Below are 23891 nucleotides of genomic sequence, written 5' to 3'. Positions count from 1 at the left end.
TTCATCTGACACACAGCCTCCTTTCCATTGTTCTCTTAATGGCCCATCACCCAGGTGATTGCCTCAACAGGAAGCTAACCTGGTTTTTAACACTTGCTAGCTAGGATTATAGGGGTCTGGCACACACATAACAGTATGTTCATTGGAAAACAAAATGTTTATTTTAAATGTCAGAAGGCAAGAGCCAGAACAGTGGAGCCTAGGCAGAACCTGAACCTGGAAAGATGGAGTGGAACCTGGAAGAGTACAAACAGGTTGGGGCAGACATGGGATTAAATCTGAATGTTAAGGGCAGCATTTGGATGTTATGGTGTGAATTCTGGTTGAATTGGGAGAGTTGTAGGCTTCCCCTCCCCCGAACAGTGCAGAGCAGGTAAAGTGCTGAATCTTGATTCATTCTGAAACTCAATCAAGATAAGGAGGTAAGGGAAGGGTCGTAGATCATTGGTAGACCTTGTGCTGCAAAAGGTCCCAATTTCAATCCCTGTTATCTCCAGATAGGTCCAGGAGAAGACACTCCCCACCTGAAACATTAGAGAGCCATTGCCAGCCAGTGTGGACAATACAGTGCTAGATGGACCCATGGTCTGACTCAGTTTAAGGCAGTTCCCCATGTTTCTTTGTACCTCTATTTTACCTAGATTCAGCCTAAGTTGGTTCAGCCCCATCCATCCCAGGACCACCTCCACATCAGGTGTTCAGGACCACAGCAGTATCCCTGGGAAATGAGAGACAAGAGTTATGTGTCATCCACGTCTTCATGATGATACAGTCCAAAACTCAGGGGGGGGGATTTCCCCAGCAGTTTCATATTGAAGAGCACGTGTTTAATGTATTCAAATCTGATTGCCATTGTTTTTCAATGGTGAAATGCTGTTCAGGGAGCCCTCAAGCTGAAGAGTGGTTTATTAAATATTTGTAATAGGCAAACAAACACCAGGAGGATGAGCCTTGTGATTTGTAATCACAACATACTATGCAAACACACACACAAACAAACACACACACACTTGAGTTTGAATATATAATATTTAAAGAGAAGTCACAGCATGTTCTTCAGTGGTGATGTTCTTCAGTCCTGTAAATTGCATGTTAGCCATACGCTCCATGTTGGAAGGGTCACTGGCCCCTTTCCTCTGTTTAAACATTCACGTTTTGCGTTGTTAAAAGGGGAAAAAAGACGATTGCAAAGCTACTCCAGGGTTTGGGGTAGGAAGGTGCCGCCCCAGCTCCAAAGGCCTGGCCTGTGCCTGGCTTGCCTTCTTGCAGCTCCAGAAGGTGGCAGAAGCTCAACCACGTTGAGGGAGCCTGTCATGGGGTACATGGTAGTGGCTCTATCATAATTTTGCACCCGGGGTCACCACCCCTCTGCCCCCCCATGCTATACCTTGCCTGCTGCCATTGCTTTGAACACCACCCCTCACAAAAAAGTTTTTTTAAAATAAACTGTGTGAATTTCCTCTCTCATCTTATGAAACAGTCAGGTGTAAAAAAGTTCTAAAATGACTTGCCTATCTGAGGCTGGTGGGATCTGTATTATATTAAACATTAACTTGTCCTCTTATGCAAAAGTGCTGAGCCTCTTGACAATTCGGCCATCCAGGCAGCCTAACGAAAACAATCTTTGTCATGTGGCCTCTGATATTTTTTCGATTCCTAAACTACTGCATTTTTTTTTTGCTTCAGCCTCAGGAAGGGGGAAAGTGTGCCAGGTCTCTGGCCTAGATTAGAAGTAATAAGAACTAATCCATTGCAATTAGAAAAAGTCCCAGTTTTTAAAAGTGAAAGGGGGACAAACCCTTGGGATGTTATTTGAGGTGTATGAGAGGGAAGCCTGATTCTTCACCCATTGAGTAGTCACGTACAGAATTCAGACTGGATCTTATACTGTTCTAAATGGCACCACCTTAAAAAAAATAAAATCTGTAACTTAAATTACTCAGAATGGGAGAAATTAAAACCTTCTCTGTAAGGGGCACTGAACTTAAGAACAGCTCCGCTGGATCAGGCCAAAAGGGCCCCACCTCATCCAGCACCCTGTTTTCACAGTCACCAACCAAGTGCCTGTGGTAAACCTGAGCACAGTGGTGCTCTCTCCCCACTTGTCATTCCCAGAAAATGATTTTCATTGGAGGGAGAACAATAACCATTGTAGTTAGCAGCCACTGGTGGCTTTATCTGCCAACAGCTGACCTCAAAAGATGTTTCTAGTCCTTTAGTAGCAGGTAACTGGCCACCTTTGCCATACTGTGCTGCAAAGTGAACAGGTGGCGCTGTGGTCTAAACTGATTGGAAAGTCAGCAGTTTGAATCTGGGCGATGGGGTGAGCTCCTGTTGCTCTGTCCCAGCTCCTGCCAACCTAGCAGTTTGAAAGCACACCAGTGCAAGTAGATAAATAAGTACCACTATGGCGGGAAGGTAAACGTTGTTTCTGTGCGCTCTGGTTTCCATTACGGTGTTCCGTTGCACCAGAAGCGGTATAGTTGTGCTGGTCACGACCTGGAAAGCTGTCTGTGGACAAACGCCGGCTCCTTCAGCATGAAGCGAGATGAGCACCACACCCCATAGTCACCTTTGACCGGACTTAACTGTCCAGGGGTTCTTTACCTTACTGTGCTGGGATTCTGCTGCACCAATTGATTCTGTGCATCTTCTCGTGAGGACAAGGCTTGTGCGCTTTTCTTAGTTGGGCAGAAGAGAGAATTACAGGAGGAGGAGCTTTTCTTATCCCTGAGTGACATGGTCCATGTGCTGAAATTTCCCATTTTACAGACCTACTAAAGATACAGAAGGTTTTGTGGGCTGTGTCTTTCAGGGTGAGACAGTTGTACCTTCTTAATAGTGGTTGTCCTCTACACAGATTCCTGTTCTTCTGGTATAAAGTCAATGCAAGGGTTCCCCCTCTTTTCTTGCATAGGGATGTGGGGTGGATGCTCCTCCTGAGTAAATCGCTTGCCCACATTCAAGTTATTTTTATTAACTTGAAGATGAAGATGAATGATATGCACATCCCTTTTCAATTGATTTTTTTTTAAAGTCTAAAATGTGTGTGACTTGCTTTATTGTGATATTTGTTTTTTATTGCCGTGGTCTGGAACTGAACCCGCAATATCCCTGAGGCATGCCTGTATAAAAGTAAAATAAAATAAAATAGTGCAGCCTTTTTCCCCTCTAATCCTGGTTTTACCATATAATTCTAGCAGCCAGAAACTGGCATGCATGAATGCATAAGTAGAAAAACCCTCCCAGTAGGCTGAATATTTTTTTTAAAATGAAAATGAGCAAGCTGGTATCTCTTGTGAATGCTGCAAGAGCAGCTCACCCTTTTTAGCTCAGGCAATGACTGCCTTTCCTTCATCTTAAAACAACAACAACAGGACCCATAATGTTTCAGACCCTTTCCTTACTTTTAATGTTTTCCCATCTCTTCACTCTTGTTTTCCTGATTCCCAATTACTTGCAATTTACTGCAGGTGTCTTCCCTGCCCTCCCCCCAAACACACACACACACACACAATCTGCAAAAGATCAGATGTCACACAAGGTGCTCAGGTACGCCAAGCCTCCTTTAAATAAAATATTAGTGGTGGTGTTATGTGGAAACTAAGGTTGTGGACACACTATACCTTTAAAGCACACTCTCGAAAGATATCCCCCCCCCCCAAGAATTCTGTGTTTGGTCGCTTGTTAAGTGTTGCTGGGAGCTGTAATTCTGTGAGGGGTAAACTACAGTGCCCAGAGTTCTTGGAGGGAAAGAACAGTGCCTCAATGGTGCCTTCAAGGTATAGTGTGTACAATACCTAAAGTAGCTGCCTGGCATTCCCTCCAAACAATGACTGGCTGCATACAGACACGTAGTCTCCTAAGTCAACACTACAGGATTTGAACCAATGTGCTTACGTAACCAGCAGCCTTGTGCAAGTCTCTCCTTTCAGAGGGGAAAGAGGAGCTTTGTGTTTACCGTAAACAGCTAGACAGGCCCTGATGTCCTTTGAACTAGTGCCTGCTTGCCTCTAGACCTAACTCTGACCTGAGCTATGGGGAGGAGCAGGGAACAAGGCACACACAGAAAAAAAAGCCAGTGGGTGGGTGCGGGACCCAGTGGGTGGGGAGTCAGAATACCTCCCCCAAAGCACACAGGTTAAACCTGAAGGGAATCTCCGAGGCAGGGACATGCACCAAGCCTGATTTGCTCACAGAGGGGAAAAGGTTAAAGTGCTGCCGCAGCAGCTGAGCTCTTCCGCTAGCCGCCTCCTTCAGCTTTAGCCTAGTTGGAACAACCCCATGACTGCACATCAGATTAGGAAAGGTGTGTTCTAATTAATGGGAGTGCTGTGGGCTCCCTCCTCAGCTGCAACTGTGTCTGTGTATGCATGTAACACGTAGGAGGAGTACACTTTCCCTGCTGAGCCCTGCCTGCTGGAACAAAAGGATTATAAAGCAGACGCAGATCACCCTGGGGATTATTTGTCGGAGTATCTTGAAGAAACTTTGCTGGCTTCCTATGTAACAGCTGGGACAAGAGCAGCATGAGGAAGACATCAAACACAGGTGAGCAGAGGGGGAAATGATTCTTCAGGGGCTTTGCATCCATCACCTGGGCTCTCTTGGTGCATACACAGAGAGAGAGAGCCTGGGTTGTTCGTTTCGTTTTATCTGTTGTGTGGGTTAACTGCTCTGGAAAGTTCAAAGTTGCCTGCTGTAGGGAAATAGGGAAAGCATTGGCAGCAAAAACTGATGGGGGAAATAGGCATATGAAGTCTGAAAACTTTGGCCAGGTCTGCTCAGAATTACATTGCATTGAATTCAGTGGGACCTACTTCTAGGTAAGTGGGGGTTAGGATTAGAAACTAAATCCTTAGACCAGTAAAAAAAAAAGGCACATGTATATTCTGCTGCTGTATCTCTCCAGAATTTATTCCAGATTACAGTTTGAATGTGAACCAATTAGTGTTTTAAAATGGTAGTTGTCTCCCCCACCCATACCCCCTATACCCTGCTAGTTTTGGAGGGCTTAGGCTTCAAAGCAGAGGAAGACTATGTAGGGGAAGGGAGACAGACTAAAGACTAGGAAGTGAGAGTGCTGGTGGTAGTAGCCCTTACTTGTTGAACTCTGGAATCCCTACTGTGACTTCTCATGGTTCTATAGGGCAGCTTCATGGGTTGCAGTATGAGGTTCTTTATATATTATGTTTTCCACCACATGGGAAAATATGTTGTAGAACAAGAATCAAACTCATGAGAAGCAACCCTAAACTTTCAGTATAAACTGTGTACTTGTTTTAAAGTTTCTCTGCAACTCTGAGGACTAGGAGCTTGTCAAATGGATCTCCTCACTCTGGAGATGTAGGGACTGGAAATCACTAAGTTAATTTAAATGAGCATGTGTTACTTGAAACTGAAAATGCCCTGCATGCTAAGGAGTCAACTGGCATAAGCTTAAAAAAAAAAGTTGGGACAATATAAATTGGCAGGTACAAAGGAAACCAGAGCAGATGTCAGGGTGTCTTGGCCTGACTCCACATTGTGCAACTGAACACTGGTGGCCTCCCTCCCTCCTAAGGAAAAACAATGTGGGCGATTTGCAGCAGCAAGCAGAGATGAGGGGCAGCTTTATATTTTCACTACCTGTTACTGCTGCAAATTGCATCCCAGTCAGAGGCTACCTGTGGAGTTTTAAATGCATGTTTGCTTCCTATTTGTGGAAATAAAGAGAGGCCATTGTGGTTCACCTACACGCATTTGCATATAATACATACTGAGGAAATTACTTAACCACAAGTAATCTCATGCAACTTTAAACAGTCATGGCTTACTCCAAAGACTTCTTGGAACAGTAGTTTGCAGAATAGGGTCGCATAACAATTCTCAGAGCCTTCCCAGGATTCTTTGCAGGAAGCAATGATTGTTTAAAGTGGTATGATACTGTTTTGAATGTATAGGGCAGATGGGGCCTTAGAGGTCAGATGAATGTAGAACAGGCAATGTAGGTGAAAGAAGCTCTACATCTCTATGCCTGCTGACTTTACTTCTTGTTTGTTCAGCAAAAGAATTGGACCAAAGGCTAAAGTGAAGTTAGGTCTCCATAACGGAAATAGGAATCTTTTTAATCTCAGCGAGGTACTTGCAAAATTCCACAACGGTCAGCAAAGTGCTCATATTTCTCTTCTGCTGTGAGTAAGGGTCCAGGCTATCAATGTTAGCTGCCCTGAACTGTATGTGACCTGTGAAGTTTCTTAGAAATAAATCCCACATGACTACAGCAAACAAGACTGTGTGAAGGCCCAGGTGGTTGCTAGGGGCAACGCCAACATCTTTGCCCAAATGGTAGCAGAGCTCTTCGTTTTGAGTTGTTATGACACCGGTAGCCAATGAATCAATGGCCTGTTTTTCTCTCCAGCTTATTAGCAATGCAAGGAATTTTTATGTTGTTGGTTGGAAACTTATATTAGTGGTCATTATTCATCAGGCTGACACAGACAGAAGGCGATGTAGATAGTTTTTTTTTCTCACTAGACTTCATTTCCTTAGTGTTTTTGGATGCTCAGAAATATGCTGGTTAGCAGAAGAGAGCATGTTGTAATACAGCCTCAGATTTATCACACACTTTGGCAAAGAGTGTACTATGATCTCACAACTATTTGCAGAGCCAGAAACTACAGTAACTCTCCCCCGAAAGGAATGGCTCTGTGAAGGGGAGGAGAGAGGCTCCTAAAATTCTAGTGATGTGTTTCTTGAACTTCTAAGAGACAAGGCATTCATGTACATAGGAGTAAGATCTATCAGCTCTCAAATGAGCTTGCCCCTATGTGAGTTGCTGTTCTGGGCATGCATCATTTGAGTGCATTCTAGTGCAACTGCATCTAATCAGGGTGCTCTGCTATTTATTTTTTCATTATGACCACTCAGGTCTTGGCTTGCTGGCAGTCCATAATACATGTACAATAAAACTAGTTTGCATTGACTTATATGTGAACTCAACAAAATGGAACCACCATCACATAGAATCATAGAATTGCAGAACTGGAAAGGATCCCAAGGGTCATCAAGTTCAACCCCCTGCGATGCAGCAATCACAACTAAATCATGTGGAGACTTTCATCAAGGATTATTTCATTTGTATCCCACTATTCCTCAGATGAGTTTTGTGTGGTGTGCCATCACTCTTTCCTCCACTGTTAACATTTGCTGTGAAGTAGGCTAAGCTGACAGATGCTGACTGGTTCATGGCTAAGTGGGGATTTGAACTTGGGTCTCCCTGGTCCTAGTCCAACCCTGTAACCACTGTACCACTCTGCCTTTCTCATTAGTACATCTTGGACATGTCCTATAGATTGTCAGCAAACCAATACCTGAGAATTGATAGAGCCATTCATTATCTGGACATGAAAACTAGTTGTGTATACCTGCTCTTAAATTTTTCTGGTTTTATTTATATGTTAATAATGGTTTAAAATGACTGTGTAGGGATTGTTTAGGCAGTTTATAAATTCTTCTGAATAAACAGAAATAAACTGTGTAGCCACTAGCTTGCAAAACACTAGCACCATCTGTCCACTTCTAAAACCTGTACATAAATCAGATCCAGTATGTATTTCCTGACATGGGACCAACTCAGAGCAGTCAAGCCTTTGAACCATGCAGTGAACAATCCTCTATTAACAGAATTTGGAATTTGTTCTTGCAAAGATACTGAGTCACTGGAATTCTCCTGAATGATTGTACAGTCTGAACTCACAGTATTCCAGTTTAATTATGTTGCAAGAGACAATCAGTTCTGAAAAACTGGGAGAATCCTAATAATAAAGTAATATGTGACCTGAAAGCTAGCTTATCTATTAGACTGGCAAGTAAAGATTGGTTTGGCATATACCAATAATAGAGCCCTGTTCATTGCAGGAAGAATAATTACTGTTACTGTGAAACTGATCAGCTGTATTTATTCATTAATTCCTGGAGTGGTAACCACAACTCTGATTGTCTGAAGGCTGGGTCACATTACAGTGGACAGGCGTAACTATGCTTTTTGGTAGTCAGCAGCTAAATTGTAGCAGGATTTTTATGGACTTCCACTCTTCCGGATACAATAATCCGCATCTTATTTTGCCAAGCAAGGAACTGGGAACTGGGTCTGATTTATGTAGAGGTCTTGGAAGTGTACAGCATGGCCAAATGGCCTGGGATGTATTTAAAAGGACATGAGTAAATTCCTTGTCAGTGTTTCAAAGCACAGAGCACATCATTGTAAAGTAGGATACAGGAATAACATACCACAGTTGGCCACCAGAACAAGTGTCCTAAGAACCTAGTCTCTTGAGGATTATGATGCATAACCTTGATAACGTGGGTGAAGGAGGCTGTTCCAGGTATTTGGATATTTACAAAAGTCTTCCAAAATCAGCACATTTGAAAATATGACAAGTTTTGTAATTGGGCCACTGGTTTCCTGAATTTTTGCAGCAGTAAATATTGGGTATAATGGAACCAAGCACGGTATAAAAGGCTGGCACGTTTCCTTCTGATTCTAACTCATGAAGGATTTTGGGTAAGCGCCTTCCTTCATCTCATTTAGCATGTATCCACTTCCACTCTGGTTCTCAACAGCTCTGCTACCTATTCAGAGGCTCTGCTTGTGATGTTTGCTTTTTCTGCTAGACAGAGCACTGTAAAATTCTTGCTTAACTTCATTCATCTAACCCTTTAGGTTATCAGTGTAATTGGTGGATCCCAAATTCTTCCTCAAAATTGCTCATAGCCCATGCACATTTTGTGACAACTTGAAAATCTGCTCAGTGCATTATTGGGTCATTCAAACAATAGTTCTTCCAAATGGAGGGCTTTGCAAATATCAAACCAAAGAGTCTGTAGCTCATTGGTAGAAAACAGGCTTTGCGTGTACAGGGTCTCTGGCATCTCCAACACAGGCATATAATATAACAGGGTTGAAAAAGATCTCCACTTAAGATGCCGGGGAGTTGATTTTGGACAGCCACTTGCTGCTTACAGTAAATCCTGGGATAGATGAACCAAAGGTCTAACTCACTATATAAAGCAGCTTCATATATTCATATTTGGCATGCCCGGCAACCACAAACCACACAGGGACTGTGCTACACTAGATGGCAGCAGGCTAAATGCAACATTCCAAGCTGACATTGTAGCATAACTAACCCCACTCCCATTAGTCGGGACCTCTTTTTTTTTCTTTGGAGGTATCTTCTGCCCTACTTCTGGTCTACAGTGCTTAAGCAGCTATGGGCAACAATGCCATCTGGATGCATACCAAGAACACTAAGCAGAGACAGTTCTGGAGCCATACCCTGAAGAACTCCAGCTGTTGCCTCCCCACTGTTTGACAATGATCCCTTCATAATTCATTATTGTGCAACAATTGCTACTGATATGGAATCTGAAACAACTGCTAAATGATAAAAAAGTGATTGCAAAATTAACAACTGCTTGTTTTTTGTGCTGGATTTGCTCACTAAAAATAGTCAATCAGAACAGCTGGACCTTGCCAACCACAACAGTTGCCCCTTGCAACACAGTACGCTGCTAGATGCCAAAGATGAATGAAACTTCTGTTCAGATTAATGAGGAATATTTTGATATGAAGCTAGTTTTATATTTTACACTAACTGTCCATAGCTTGGTGAAGAAAGTATTACCACTGTGCCAATGCCATCTTACTCATCACTCTGGCAAGGAGCCTGCAGAAGCCTGTCTTGGCCAGTTAAATTGCCAGAAGTTGAGCAATCGTTATACATTTATCCCGTTTTATTGTTTCTAATAAAAAAATACATTTTCCTGTCTTGATTATTGTGTTGATTGAAATTCTAATAATAATGTCTAGCTCAAGAAACAAGTTAGTTGGGCTTTGAGTCTTAGTTAACTGCTGTTGGAGGCGGAATGCTTAGTGTACCTTAAATGCAATAAAAAAAGGAAAGCACCAATTTTCACCTAATCCTTGAGGCCAAATGAAGAATAAACCCAATGGCCAAGCCTATAAGGCCTTGCTGAAAGAGCTTTTGTGTCTGTGGGAAAATCTTCACTGATTATGGAAATAACTCAAATTCTGAAGGGAACAGTTTTACTGAGAGCTGCCTTTCACTCATCAGGAGAGAAATTGGATTGTCAAATCTCCTGAGAACATTTATTAAGTATGAGGGCAAGGGATAAGACTTTTTTTTTTATTTGTCGTCGTAGACTTTTTCCCATGCCCCACCATATGCATTATCTGCAGTCTATATCAGACATAATATGTGATTACATAGGAGAACAATGGAAGAGTGACAGTCTTCCTTTGCAAGACATGTTGGGCAATTCTTCTTCCACAATGCTGGTACTTGGAAAATACCGGGAACCACTGATCCTCCCTAATTTAGGCATTTCTAAATTGGGAAATTTAAATGTGTGGGATGATGCAGCAGGCAAGGAGCATATAGTGGATGAAAACTGCCTCTGGGACTTGCCATTAAAGCTCACCTTGCAGAAATATTTTAATTGTTGGAAGGAAGTTTAAAATTACTGTAGGTTGGCACCTGAGCCACAAACTCTGCAAGTCTGCCAGACCTCAGCTCAGCTTCTGATTTATTTTTGCTTCAGCTTGCAAAATCCAACCTGTGATTTGTTGCTTGGGTATTTTTTCATCTATCTTTCACAATTTAGCTTGCTCCAATCTAGACATCCTCCACATAAAAGATTGTTTGCTTTCAAAGAATCAAGCTTTATCCTTGAAATCATAGGAAGAGAGCAGGCAAGGCAGTGAGGGATGGCTTCTTTTAATCTGGGAGTGGCCACTAGATGTTATCCAGAGAAAGAGCTTTATGTTTTCCCTTTAGCGAGCAAGAAGAAATTCCTGTGGCCTAGTTTTGTAAAGTCACATGGACTAGAACAGCCTGAGTTTGCAGCTGGAATTGACCACAACATATTAAAGGTCAGCTCTCTTCTCCTCTCTTTCCACACATCACTTCTCTCTCTTCCAATCCCTCCACTAAAAAGCACCCATTCTCTGCCGTGGAAAACACTGTGCCCTTGTTTCGAGTAACTGCCTCTCTTGATGAGTTGATAGCATAGTTACATTTTTCAGCCAGTAAACAAAAGCCACCGTGCTTGGTCATGTTTGCCTGGAGACTTTAGGATTATGAAATCTAACCAATTCACATGGATCACCTATCAGCTTCCTACATGAGTAATTTCCTTTCTTGTGGCTGAACAGCCAGTCTGGTTTGCTCTGTTCTTGACTTCTGACCTTTCAGTGGGTAAGACCCTCTACCATTGGGCCAGAAACCTTCCAGTTGTGGGGATCCACCTCCCTTGTTGCTTCACCACATCCTTGGCTCTTAAGAAGATGGGCTCCTTTATTTATTCAATACCTTTGTTGGCTTCTCCTTGCATACCACTGATTGTCATTTACTGACACTGATAAGTACTCATTTTCCAGCTCTCGTCCAAGCATTTGTGGTGTTCATTTTGCAATTCTAGGATTTCTCAGGGTCTCTGCTTCAGAACAGGAGAGGAAATTTGCCCTTCTTGAATTCATTCAAGATTCTGATGGTTAAGGAGCAGTGCATGCTGAGAATATATGGTGCAACTATTTTTTTCTCTTTTTCTTTTTTTCATACTAGCTCTAGCAATATTTATTGATGCATGATGAACAGGTTTGTTTGTTTGTTTTAAATTGAAGCAAAAGGATTTGGGGCTTTGTATACACAGCCAGAACATAGGGCACTTTATTCATTTTAGCTACTCATTGTGCGGAGAAGCCAGGGGGTTAATCTATACGTTATCATGTTATCGTGGTCTTAAAAAGAGAGAGGGGGTGGTGACTGCTCCTTCTGATCACTAAATCAGTGGTCCCGTCTACCTTTTAATCAATGAAGGCCCATGCCATGGGTGAGAGTATTGCTGTCAAGCCCTGCAGCTGAGGTGCATATTATGCACATATGGCAATCAAGGGGCAGAGTCAAGTTATGCTGAGACCCAAAACCAGCCAGCACAGATTGTGAAAGCACAAACTCAGTTACTGCTTTACACAGCTTTCTATTAATGTACGCAGCTACTTTAATATTCACAAATGGTGCCTCTTACGTAGATACATGATTTTCAATCTATTCTGATTTTCTTTATACACGTCACCATTTTTCCTTCCAGAAATCTTTGCTGCAGGATTTTTTCACTAGATAGGATTTTTGAGTTTTGCATGTTCATATACAGGGCCTTATAATTTCTTCATATAGATTGTGTTTGACTTCTCGTGTGTCATCATTTCACCGGCTTAATCTTTTACTGAGATTAGTCTTGTTTAAATTCCTGTAAAACTTATATGCTCAATAGTTCATCATACCATGATTCCCCCCTCCACTTTATAACATCAGAAGAGGAAGTATTACTGGGATTTATCATCAGGATTGCTCCACCATTAGCCCTGCCAGCAAGGATCTGGCTTTTCCACAAAGCTTTTGCTTTTGTTAAATCATTTATCTGCAGGAGAAAGGCTACATGCAGCTGCATATGGATATTTATTATCTACCTAAGATAGATCAAACTCCTTGAGCAAGACTACTAAAAATTCTCTGACACCTGGTTGGTCTTCTGGGCACCTAGAAATAAGATAATGGCATGTAGGAATAAGGATATATTTGTAGGGCTTTGTTAAAGAACGTTGGCTGGTAGAGTGCTATGCAGCGACCATGAACTGAATGTAGCAAGGATTGCCAATTATGTAATAATTGGGGTGGGGCGGGGCGAAGGCAGCATGGTCTATATGAGTACCTGAAGTAGACATACACTATCTTGGTAATGCTTTCTTGAGAAGAGAGACCAGTTGTGCCCAGTGCTGGCAACATTTCCTCAGGCATAGGTGTCAACTCCCCGGGGCCTTGGGTGCCCGAGCACCCACAAAATTCCCCATGAAGGGGCTGGACATCCACAGATTTCAGTGTCAGGGCACCCACCCACGCTGCATGGCACCCACAGCCCTGGGCACCCACAGTTGCGGGGTCAAGCTGGCACTCCTGTCCCCAGGGCTAAGGCACACCAGGGGATATTCAGTGGGCAAGGGATAGTGTGCTATGTTCACACTTCCTTCCTTTCCATTCCTTATCTCTTTGGAACCTCACAGGGCTGATAGCTTGCAGACACAAGGGTGAGATTGCAGCGATCAGTACCAGGCATTGAACAGCGCTTTCCCTGATAATTGGTAATGGGTGTAATGAGCTCTGCAGAGACTGAGAGCCAGTTCAAGCACTTATCAGAATGGGCAATCTGTACACAATGTGAGGAAAACAGGACTCCCACTATGGGCCCCTCAACATCATCATCTTCTTCTTTTTTTAATTTTAAAATAGCTTTATTTAATTTCAAACTTATAAAATACAACCATATCAAATCAACCAATAGAAACAAATAAACAAAAATCCCCAAAAAGCATATAATCTAGACATAGTAATCCACAAAAAATATATGAAAAAACAAAACACACGGAAAAAAGCAAAGAATTATAAATAACAATTAAAAATTGACTTCCAATTGTCTGTATATCGCTTCCCTTAATAATAAAACAAGACTTGCTATACCTTATACAATAATTGAAAAATATATAACTAAATAAATAGTTCACTATCTGAAAAAAGAAGGTATAAGAACGGATTTGGCGATTTGCTTAGACTGAGATATATGTGGGGAGACTTATATTAAAACATCTTTTTAAATGGGTGCATTCTGCAGCATGTCATTGATGCAAAAATAGTGCATTAGTGGTGTGATTATGTTGAACTATCCAGACATCATTCTACTTTATTAGTGGTTCTGCAACTTCTCCCCAATGCTATTGGATCATTGGATGGGCATTCTGTTGCTATAGCACAACAGAAGTGGGTGGGGGAGGGGAAATCGACACTTGACAGGATTTTAGCAGGAAACTATGGGACATGCACCTATTGAGAAAGAAGCAGTAGGACTGCCCCAAAGCTTTTGTAGGCACAAATGGGATTGAAAATGTGATCACATTTAACTGCTCCATAAACAGTAAGAGCACACATCACGATCTATTCAGGATGCACACACCCTATACCTTTAGCGTAAAATGTGAAATGGGTTGTATGCATATGTAGGAAGCTACTTTGCACCAAGTCAGACCACTGACCTGTATTGTCTACACTGATTGGCAGGGGCTCTCCAGGGTTTCAGGAAGGGGTCAATCTCAGTCTGACCTTCAGGTGCTGGGGACTGAGCTTGGGATCTCTGGCACACAGAGCATGCGCTGCTCTGCCACTGAACTATGGCCCTTTACCTGCATAATTTCTCTGTGAGCCTTCCTCTTCAACAATTAAGAGGCAAGGTGGAACAACTCATTATGGCATACACAAGATGAGGGAGCATGAGAGTTCATGCTTTTCATCCCATCTAGGTGTAAATTGGCCTGAGGGCTGCCATCTGCACCCCTTTATATATTTGATATTGCTGCAGTTATGGCCCAGTATTTCAGATGCACTGTAGCCATAGCTGCAGGGTATCTATCTGAATTTTTACTCAGAGTTGCCAAAGCAAATTTAAACAGTGGCATAAGACAGTCAGAATTGATTAAAGGAAGCCCAAGTTGTTGGTGATTCTCAAAGGGGGACAATTTGAATTTTGATTCTTTCTCAGACAAGTGTATACATATGTATAAAAGCTTTTAATTTCACTCGCAGCTTTGTAAAGCACACCACATCTCTGGTATATACTTGCAAGTTATATGGAAACCGGAAAGCCGTGCCGTTTTTATGTCTGAAGAGATGACTAATCCCTTGCTCAGAAAATAGTTCCTTCCTTCTGCCCAGCTCAGTGCTCTTTGTCCTTTATGAACCCAGCAAAACTTGGCACGTGATATAAGCCAGTGAGACTGCAAAGACCTTTTCATGACTAGCTCAGAAATACTGAGCTATTGTCTGGCAGCAAAACAAATGACAAACATGCCTCCTTCTCTTGCAGTCTACCTTTTGCCCACTCTTAGCAAGCTGTGCCCTCACTAGAGCTCTACTTGAGCTGTGATTTGAACCCATGAAGGTCCAGTTCTGAAGTACATTTCACAATATGGTTCATCACATGTTACACTGAATGCAGGTACATAGGAGCCAACTCCTCGGGGCCAAGGACCCTTCAACCCCCCTAAAATATTTGATGGGGTCACCCACCAAAGTTGATGAGCATTGCCATTCAAATGGTGTGCATATGCCATGTCATGTGATAAATTATGCAGGGTGATCCTTACCTGGGTCTCCCCAATATTTTTGTCAAGTTGGCACCCCTGCGCTAGTACATGTTGTCCCTACAGACATACAAGTGTTTGTGAGAAACATTTTCCAAAGATCAAACAGGATTGATTGTTAACAGTGAGCCAGGATAAGGAAAGCAATGGCTTTGGGATGGAGGCACAAGGCTCTAGCATGGTCCTAGAGCCCTTCCACTTCCTTCTCAAAACTGGACAAGTGCTTACTAGGCTTCGTGAGGAAGTCAGGAGGACTCTTTGATTAGGTTATCCACACCTTTTCCTCCCTGCACATGACCCAGGTGAATGAAGAAGAAAGTGGTGATTGTGATCATGGCGTACACCTTGGGCAGGTGTGGATACACCCCCTCTGCTGGTATCAGCTTCATTTGGACACACTGCAGTGTAATGCAGAATCAATATGTAATGAATTTTTATTTTTGGATTGAAACTACTGTATATTATGAAGAAGTGCTTTATGGGGGGAATGTAATAGATTTAGCTTGTGTGTGGATTACATAGGGGGGAACAAGTACTCTGTCTCAATTGATCCTAAAATAAAATGTTGTGTGTACACGGCTATTGTCACTGAACTATTTCCACTTTGTTTTACAAGTTACATTGGGATGAAAGTAAACAAACTCTTCACTTATTGTCTTGCTTTGAGAATAGGGAGTCTGCTGAGCTCTGAAAAGAGCTCTCAGCACAACATCTCTGGCTAGGAGAACAGATGCAATTACTCTCTCAACACCAGTGACCCTCTGCAGCAGAGTGTGCTTGTACTGGTGTTCTCCCCTGAGATGCTGCTCAGCACTTCAGCTGGGTAGTTTGCCAGCAATTTACTCACCAAGCCACCGATATTAAATTGTGCATCAGCCCTACAGCAGCAGAGACGCTAAAAAAAAAGCAGAAAATTGTTGCGTGTAAACATGACAGTTATTGTTGGGGAAAGAAACTCTGTGCAGTTACTGGTTCTCCTATGGAAAAGCTAGATATGATAGCAGCCCAGATATGAGTATTTGAATTAAGCTGCCATTAAATCTTCCCCAGCTCCCCAGTGTCCCACTACCATTGAAAACTACCTCCTTATCCTCTACCAGTTCTCACTTGAATGGTACCTCCTTACTGATGTTTTCATTGCGGGTGTATACTGCAACAAGTCCTTGATGCAGTAATAGAGCATTAGTGGAGAGCTATCTGCACATCATTCCACTTCATTGGTTGTTCTGTGATGCTTCTGCAGTGGTACTGCATAATTGCCATCTGGAGGGGCACACTTGCGTAATACCACAACAAATGTGCACAAACTGGAATGTTTGTGGTATGAAAAAGTACAGGATTTCAGCAGAAAGTTACAGGACATGCACTGGTTGGAAATGAAGCAGTATTTCCACCCCAAACTTTTGGCAGCCATCATGAGCATAAATAATCATGAATGTACAATAAGAAGGATGTCTGGAGGGGCTGTGTGTGATAGTGAGGGCAGCACTTCAGGGCACTGATGCATCAAGTGTGGAAATAATGATTGTTATTAATGTATTGATATAAAATTGTTTGTAGGCTGCTTTTTGGGCATGGTAGCTTACAAAGCATGGAAACACAACACAAAGAGCTAACAGCCATTTAGAAACCTAGGCTAGTTAAAACAAATAAAACAACACTATAAAGTTCCTACAGACAAAAGAAACTATCCATCTTAACATAGTTCTCTTAACAATGTGAAGGTTGACCTGGATAAATGTGTTTTAAAAACCTACTTAAAGGGCTGCAGCTTTTTTTGGGGGGGGGGAATACACCTTGGTGCAGATGTAGTTTCACATTCTGGGGACATAAATATATGCATATACTAGGAACTGTGCTCCGCTTGCAAACCCCTTGCTACTCCCCCCACATTAACCTCCTACAGCTTCCCCTTTCCACACCATTTTGGGAAGCTCACTTTTCATCTTCCCATCCCTATTTTTGAAACCACTTCACTATTCTGTTTCACAGCCCTGCTTTTCCACCTGTTTTCACCTTCACCCCTATGTCCATGCCACCATCTCCCCTTCTTTTATGCAACCCCCCTGCCGCCGCCTTACACAGAAACCACCATGGTAACCTCCTGCATCTTCCTTATTATGAACAGGCAGCTGTTCATAATAAACATGCATAATTTAATAATAATAATAATAATATAATTTATTATTTGTACCCCGCACATCTGGCTGGGTTTCCCCAGCCACTCTGGGCGGCTTCCAACAAATATTAAAATACATTAAAATGTCACACATTAAAAGTTTCTCTAAACAGGGCTGCCTTCAGGTGTTTTCTAAATGTCAGGTAGTTGTTTATCTCTTTGACATCTGATGGGAGGGCGTTCCACAGGTCGGGCGCCACTACCGAGAAGGCCCTGTGCCTGGTTCCCTGTAGCTTTGCTTCTCACAGTGAGGGAACTGCCAGAAGGCCCTCGGCACTGGACCTCAGTGTCTGGGCAGAACACACCAGGCATAGATGAGAAAGATGCTACGATGACTGAGGTAATCCAGCTGTGGAACACTGACTGTATCCCAGCTATTTAGGGCTGCCAACTTTTAAGCTGCTTAAAGCTGCCAGGGACTTTTATCATTGGGAAATGTTGCTGCTTGGATGTCTTCATGTGGGTGGTCTTTCCTATTCAGTCATTCAATGATTAATTTCCTGGTAAAGATCCCGCTCAATGGGTGAACATGTAGGCATGGTTGGCAGCATGTCATTACTTGAAACTGACCTGTTGCATGCTTTAATGCTGATCAGGACCATTTCGGTTTCTGAGTCTGACTCAGCATCTCAGCTCTTGCAAATGCGTCTTTACTGTTAGTATCATTGCTTCTACCCCTTATTGCAAAGAGATCTCTCTGTAACAGTTCCTCTCCACACTTTTATAATATTGAGAAGTTATCAAATTAAACAGAATGGTGGGAGACTGAGGACACAGACAAAAGAAAGTACTTCTTGCGTGTCGAGGTCCTCAAGCCACCCCCCAAGAATTAAACACAGAGACATAAATTTTGGTTTGGGTTTTTGGCAAATAATTTAGGGCCACAACTTTATTAAAATACAAATTTGGTGAGTGGTTGCGTAGGCATTGGTTCAGACTATCTGTCCAAACGGGACAGCTGCTGACTTCAGTCAGCGTCGGGAGAATGCAGCTGGGGAGAGTTAAGGAGGCTGGGGACGAAACCTCCCCCTCACCAGCGGTCCCGGGGGCTCTGCCTATGGCCCTAGCCCCAGACCTGGGGTTCGGACAAAGCAAAAGAGCCGCCGGATTCCTTTAACGGAATTCCCTGTACCAACATAAACATGATTGTGGAGGTGGGGCCTCACCATCCGAGCAATCCAAAACATAACCAATGCCTAACCGCCAACCTTACAAGTTGTGACAAGTTGCTACTGCAGTAGGCAAAAACCATAAGGCAACCACTAATCAGCCAGATGGAAAAATTCCTACTGGGCCCCTGCTACAAAGCAGACGACCCCATGACAGGCAGTTGCAAGGTCAAAGCAGAGGCCTAAGAAAACAATGGGGGGGCGGGTGGGTGATCCGAAGCTCGAAGCCAAGAGAGGGATCACCCTGCGTGCAGAGGATTATAAAGGACGCTGACCTGTCCAACACAAATTGCTACATCTCACTTTGCCCAGTAACTCTGCCTGACCAATCCTGACTAAGGCCAGCGTCCAGCCACTCCCTACAGGTCAATTTAGTGTCTTGCCAGGCCCCGACCGCAACACGTGCTCTTACTCAGGGTAGAACCCGATTTCACACAGTGCCTAGATAAACTATGGAATTTGCTACCAGAACACATGGCGGCGGCCACCAGTTTAGATGGCCTTAAAATCAGCTTAGACAAATTAATGTGACTCTGTTCTAGTAAATTTAATAAGAAATAGATGTGGTAGAATACTCCCCAAATACTCACACTCTAGGTCAGACACCCCCAAACTCGGCCCTCCAGATGTTTTGGGACTACAACTCCCATCATCCCTAGCTAACAGGACCAGTGGTCAGGGATGATGGGAATTGTAGTCCCAAAACATCTGGAGGGCCGAGTTTGGGGATGCCTGCTCTAGGTTGCCAGATAGTTTAGCTAGCAGATATACACATGATATCTGAGAGGGAGGAATGATAAAAAAATCATTTAAACCATGACTGATAAAAGTTTGAAGACAATGGAAAGGACCTTAGCTAGTATGTCAACACTGAGTGTGTGGGGTCTCTTGGAGCAATGCCTGAATGCTAGAATTTCTATAGTCTTTTGCTTAAGTTGTACATAATTTTTTTATCAGGGAACTGAAACAGGAGGGTCTGTTGTCCTGCTATCATTTCTGTTCAAAGGTGGCATGTTTTTATAGCACTTCAAAAAAAATGGTAGGCCTCTTTGATAATTAACCACAAATGTGATTACTACATGCAACAATGCACACACTTAGTTTCTCTCTCTCTCTCTCTCTCTCTCTCTCTCTCTCTCTCTCTCTCTCTCTCTCTCTCTCTCTTTTAAAAAGCAACTATTGGTAAGTCTTTAGTCTGAGCATCAATGTGTCTGTGCCCAAACCAGCTTGCTGCTGTGAAAATATAAGATGCCTCTAAGAAGTACTGGAGAATAGGATTCCTATATGGAGAATGGGATTTTTGTTTGGACTGAAAACCAAGGAAATTGAGAGGGGGCAGGGCAATGCTGTAGCACACACCAGAAATTCTTGCCAGCTCTGGTAAATAAGCCCAATTTCCTGTCTCATTTTACCACTTGAGGCGAACCAGGAAGGTACTCCACCCCCCACAAAGTCTCATAGAAATCATGCAAGATCTCATGGAACTCCACGAGATCTTGCCATAAGCCACAACAGGGGCAGGTAGGCCACCCACAGTAGCACCACCCTGTGGGTTTTCACCACTTGAGGTGGCTGCTTCACTCTGTTTCATGGGTGGGCCGGCTCTTAACTTCAGGATTAGGCAACATGTGGTCACTGCCACCCATAGTTTGCCTAAAAACTGTAACTGGAAAACCTGTTCAAACCATTGTTTCAAATTCTCACTTGGAAGCAAGCTATGGTTGGCAGAATCCATAGCATGCCTGATTAAGACACTATATCAAACTGTTGCTAGTGACAATCAGAATGTGAAGAAGGGAGCCAGAGCACCGGTATGTTGAGGAGGAAGCACACCAGCATGAACTCCATTCATGGTCTGTCGGACCATGACTGGGGAGGAACACAATTATGTAGATGAAGTTATCAAGGGCTCACAGGAGACAAAAATTGGGTAGTGGCTGCTTTTGGTAACAGCAAAGGGGAACCTGAATCTTGTCACATACTCACTAGGCAGATTTGTTGGACTGGATGCCTCATTTCCTGAAGCCATGGTCACAGCTGTAGTAGGAATTTGCTCTTCTAATATTGCATTAGCAAAATTTTCAGAACCAGGTGGGTAGCAGGTTTCTTCCACAGGCTGTTATCTCTGGGGTGATCAAAGGCGCTGGGGAAAAGATTTCATTTATTTTCATATGACAAGGTGAACAAAGGAAATGAGTACAAGTTGCCTCAAACCCCCTCAAGAACTGAATGGCTTGAGGACTTGAGTTGCAAGTGCCTGGACATGTACAGCAACTGCATGAATTACAGAAAGGGGGGGGGGACCCTCTGCGAGTTGCAAGTCAAGGCAGGGAGGATTAATGGACAGATGAATGTAGGGTAGGATGGCTTTGGCATAACTTTAGTGCTGGGAAACTGCCCAGGACTGACAGCACAAGAGAATCATATTATCTCTGTAAACAGAAGGAAGACTTAGGCTGCCACCCAGGCAGCAGTGGAGGAAGCACCACTCCTCCGTTGCCTTCTCATTGCTGCCTATCTGGGTCTGAGGAGACCACAAAATGCCTGGTGGTGTCAGAAGGGACCCAGAAAATTACCCTTTCCAATGTCCAGTTCAAAAGCAGGACCACCCACCCTTTAAGCAACCAACTCAGTCTTGAGTGCTGTATGCGGCCCACAAAAGAAGAAAGTACATAACACAACAAGGAGCTTGCAGTGCAGTTGTTCTACATGACTTATGCAAAAGAGCTGAGACAAAGAATATTAGAGAAAGAGGAGAGGAAATAAAGGGGTGGTTGTTTGCTAATTTGACCTGATGGGGTTGAACAAAACTAATCCATGGAGGGCTCCCTTCATCTAAACACCAATTGGATCTAACCACACATGTATTTTCTGTCCATTCACCCAGCATCCTTCCTTCTAGTGGAGAGCCAATCAAATTGGTATGACTTGTATGACTGGTTTTGCCCATGTGTGTTGTTTAATTCTCACAAAGTGCTCATACACACTTACCTTTTGCACTTTCCAGGCACAATACTTGCCACAGTTGGTTACACCACAGTGCTTCCATGGCACTATGCTTGGGGTTGGGTCTGAAGCCATTTCCATACACTCTCTGTTAGCTGAAGAGTTGTTGTCATAGGTACAAAATCCTTCTAGGTCTGCGGTATTTTGTTGCTTGAGGTGTTGGTAGAAGGTCAAGCCAGACAGAGTGCATTGAAACCATTACCACCCCCATCGTTCTTCCTGGACACTGAGGTCCAGACTGCCGAGGGCCTTCTGGCGGTTCTCTCACTGCGAGAAGCCAAGTTACAGAGAACCAGGCAGAGGGCCTTCTCGGTAGTGGCACCTGCCCTGTGGAACGCCCTCCCACCAGATGTCAAAGAGAAAAACAACTACCAGACTTTTAGAAGACATCTCAAGGCAGCCCTGTTTAGGGAAGCTTTTCATGTTCAATAGACTATTGGATTTTAATACTCTGTTGGAAGCTGCCCAGAGTGGCTGGGGAAGCCCAGCCAGATGGGCGGGGTATAAATAATAAATTACTGTTGTTGTTGTTATTATTATTATTTAATTATGGACTGTGGGAATGAGAGAGGGAGGTGAGCACTCCTTGTCAGCTTCCCATGGGCATCTGCTTTGTGACTGTGAGAACAGGATGCTGGACTAGATGGGCCTTCAGCTGAACCATCATTTTTTACCTTTTTAGTTAGAGATCTAGGGAGTACACATCACGCTCTTTACTTGTTCAGATGCCCTCCATGCATGATGTTTTATAATCAAAAGTGTGCAGTCCTAGAACAAACACATAGCAAATATGAGTACAAAGTTGTGGCTCGCTCATATTTCTGTTATATTTCTGGGATTTGTTTTGTCTTTTTGGTGCTCTTGATTGCTTCTAACTACTGGTATCACACAGATCGGGGTGGCCAGTGTGGTGTGCACCAGATGTTGTTGGACTGCAACATCCCATTGGCCTGAGAAAGGTGGTCAAAGTTCAGGGACGATAGATGCTGTAGTCCAGCAACATCTGAAGTACATCATGTTGGTTCCCCGTGACTTAGATCATCTGACTTAGTCTATGAGCAGAATCTGGAATGTTGCACCCCGCTGTTCCATTTGTATTGAGGAGATCTGTTTGCAGTGAACATTAAACACCTGCCAAGGGATTATATTTTAAAAGGTTGCTTCAATAAATAGGCTACTTTGTGCATTTCCCCCTCAGACTGGTTATTTGGCTTAGAAAAATGGTATAAAGAAATGAAAGCTACAGTTGTTAAGTGGAATTGCGATATGTTGCCACATCTTGCAATGGCTGCACCCAAAGCTGTATATCTCGGCAGTGGAGGATTGGCCACTCTCACGATTTTATTCAGGGAGGCCTGTGATTATAATAAGCTATGTGGTGGAGGGTATGAGAAGTAAAGGAGAGCATGGCAAGACCCCTATGAGCTTGGCTCAGGCCAGAAACCGAAAAGCTAAACAAAGGAAATAATATCTCTGTAAATCCAGTTGCCTGGTGGCGGGAAAAGCCAGAACTGTACTCTTTCCGTGGTAGGAACTGGAAAACAAAACAAAACAAAAATCCTTGCCTCGGGGCTCTTTTCCATGCCACGTATAACTCACTCATGTCTTAAGAGAAGGATTAATACATGTTGCTGCCTCTGATAAAAGACACACTAGTATGGCTGAGACACACCCTGGCCCTTGGAATGCAACTGTTCTGGGAGAAAGTAATATATTAACCCTTTCCCCAAGGATGATTTACAGTGTAATCCTAGGCACACCTACTTGGAAGTGAATTCTATTGAGTTCAACTGGGCCCACTGCCAAGTAAAGTGGGTACAGGATTGCAACTCCCTAACAAAGGCACTGGAGTGGCTTCCAGGAACATACTCATCAGTATAAGGTGGTGTGGTAGGACGGCTGACACTCACCTGACCTCCAGTCAGTAACGTTGCTGCTGCTTCCTGGGAGGGGGTGAAGTGTTAGTGAGGTTGGGCCTAAATTGGATGTGGGCCTTATAGGCAATCTAGTCCAACTCCCTGGGGCTCAATGGAGGCAATCCATAGTGCATCCCCTGACAGATGGTTGTCCAGCTTTTGCTTGAAGACCTCTAAGCCAGGTACACCTCACTAGCCCTCCAGGCAATTGGTTCCATTGTTGAACTGCTCTTACCATCAATACACTCTGATCACCCTTAACACACACACATTAGTTCTAGTTCTACCCTCTGCAGCAGCGGAAGACAAGGATTTGCCTTGTCTCATGACCCTTTGGGTATTAAAAGAATGACACCATCATTTTTCACTTC

General features: G+C 43.3%; 1 protein-coding gene across 1 annotated transcript in view; it reads left to right on the top strand.

The window, feature by feature from the left end:
- Positions 1-4250: 4250 nt before the first annotated feature.
- The window catches only part of SEPTIN9 (septin 9), a 211572-nt gene continuing 191931 nt past the window's right edge, over positions 4251-23891 (top strand). Inside the window, exon 1 of the mRNA XM_033139451.1 lies at positions 4251-4551. Within this exon, the coding sequence (XP_032995342.1) occupies positions 4530-4551 (22 nt within the window). The 5' untranslated portion in view covers positions 4251-4529. The remainder of the gene's footprint in view (positions 4552-23891) is intronic.

The sequence above is a fragment of the Lacerta agilis genome, chromosome 2, assembly GCF_009819535.1.
Source record: "Lacerta agilis isolate rLacAgi1 chromosome 2, rLacAgi1.pri, whole genome shotgun sequence".
Lineage (NCBI taxonomy): Eukaryota > Metazoa > Chordata > Lepidosauria > Squamata > Lacertidae > Lacerta > Lacerta agilis.
This window is presented reverse-complemented; position numbering and strand designations above follow the sequence as displayed.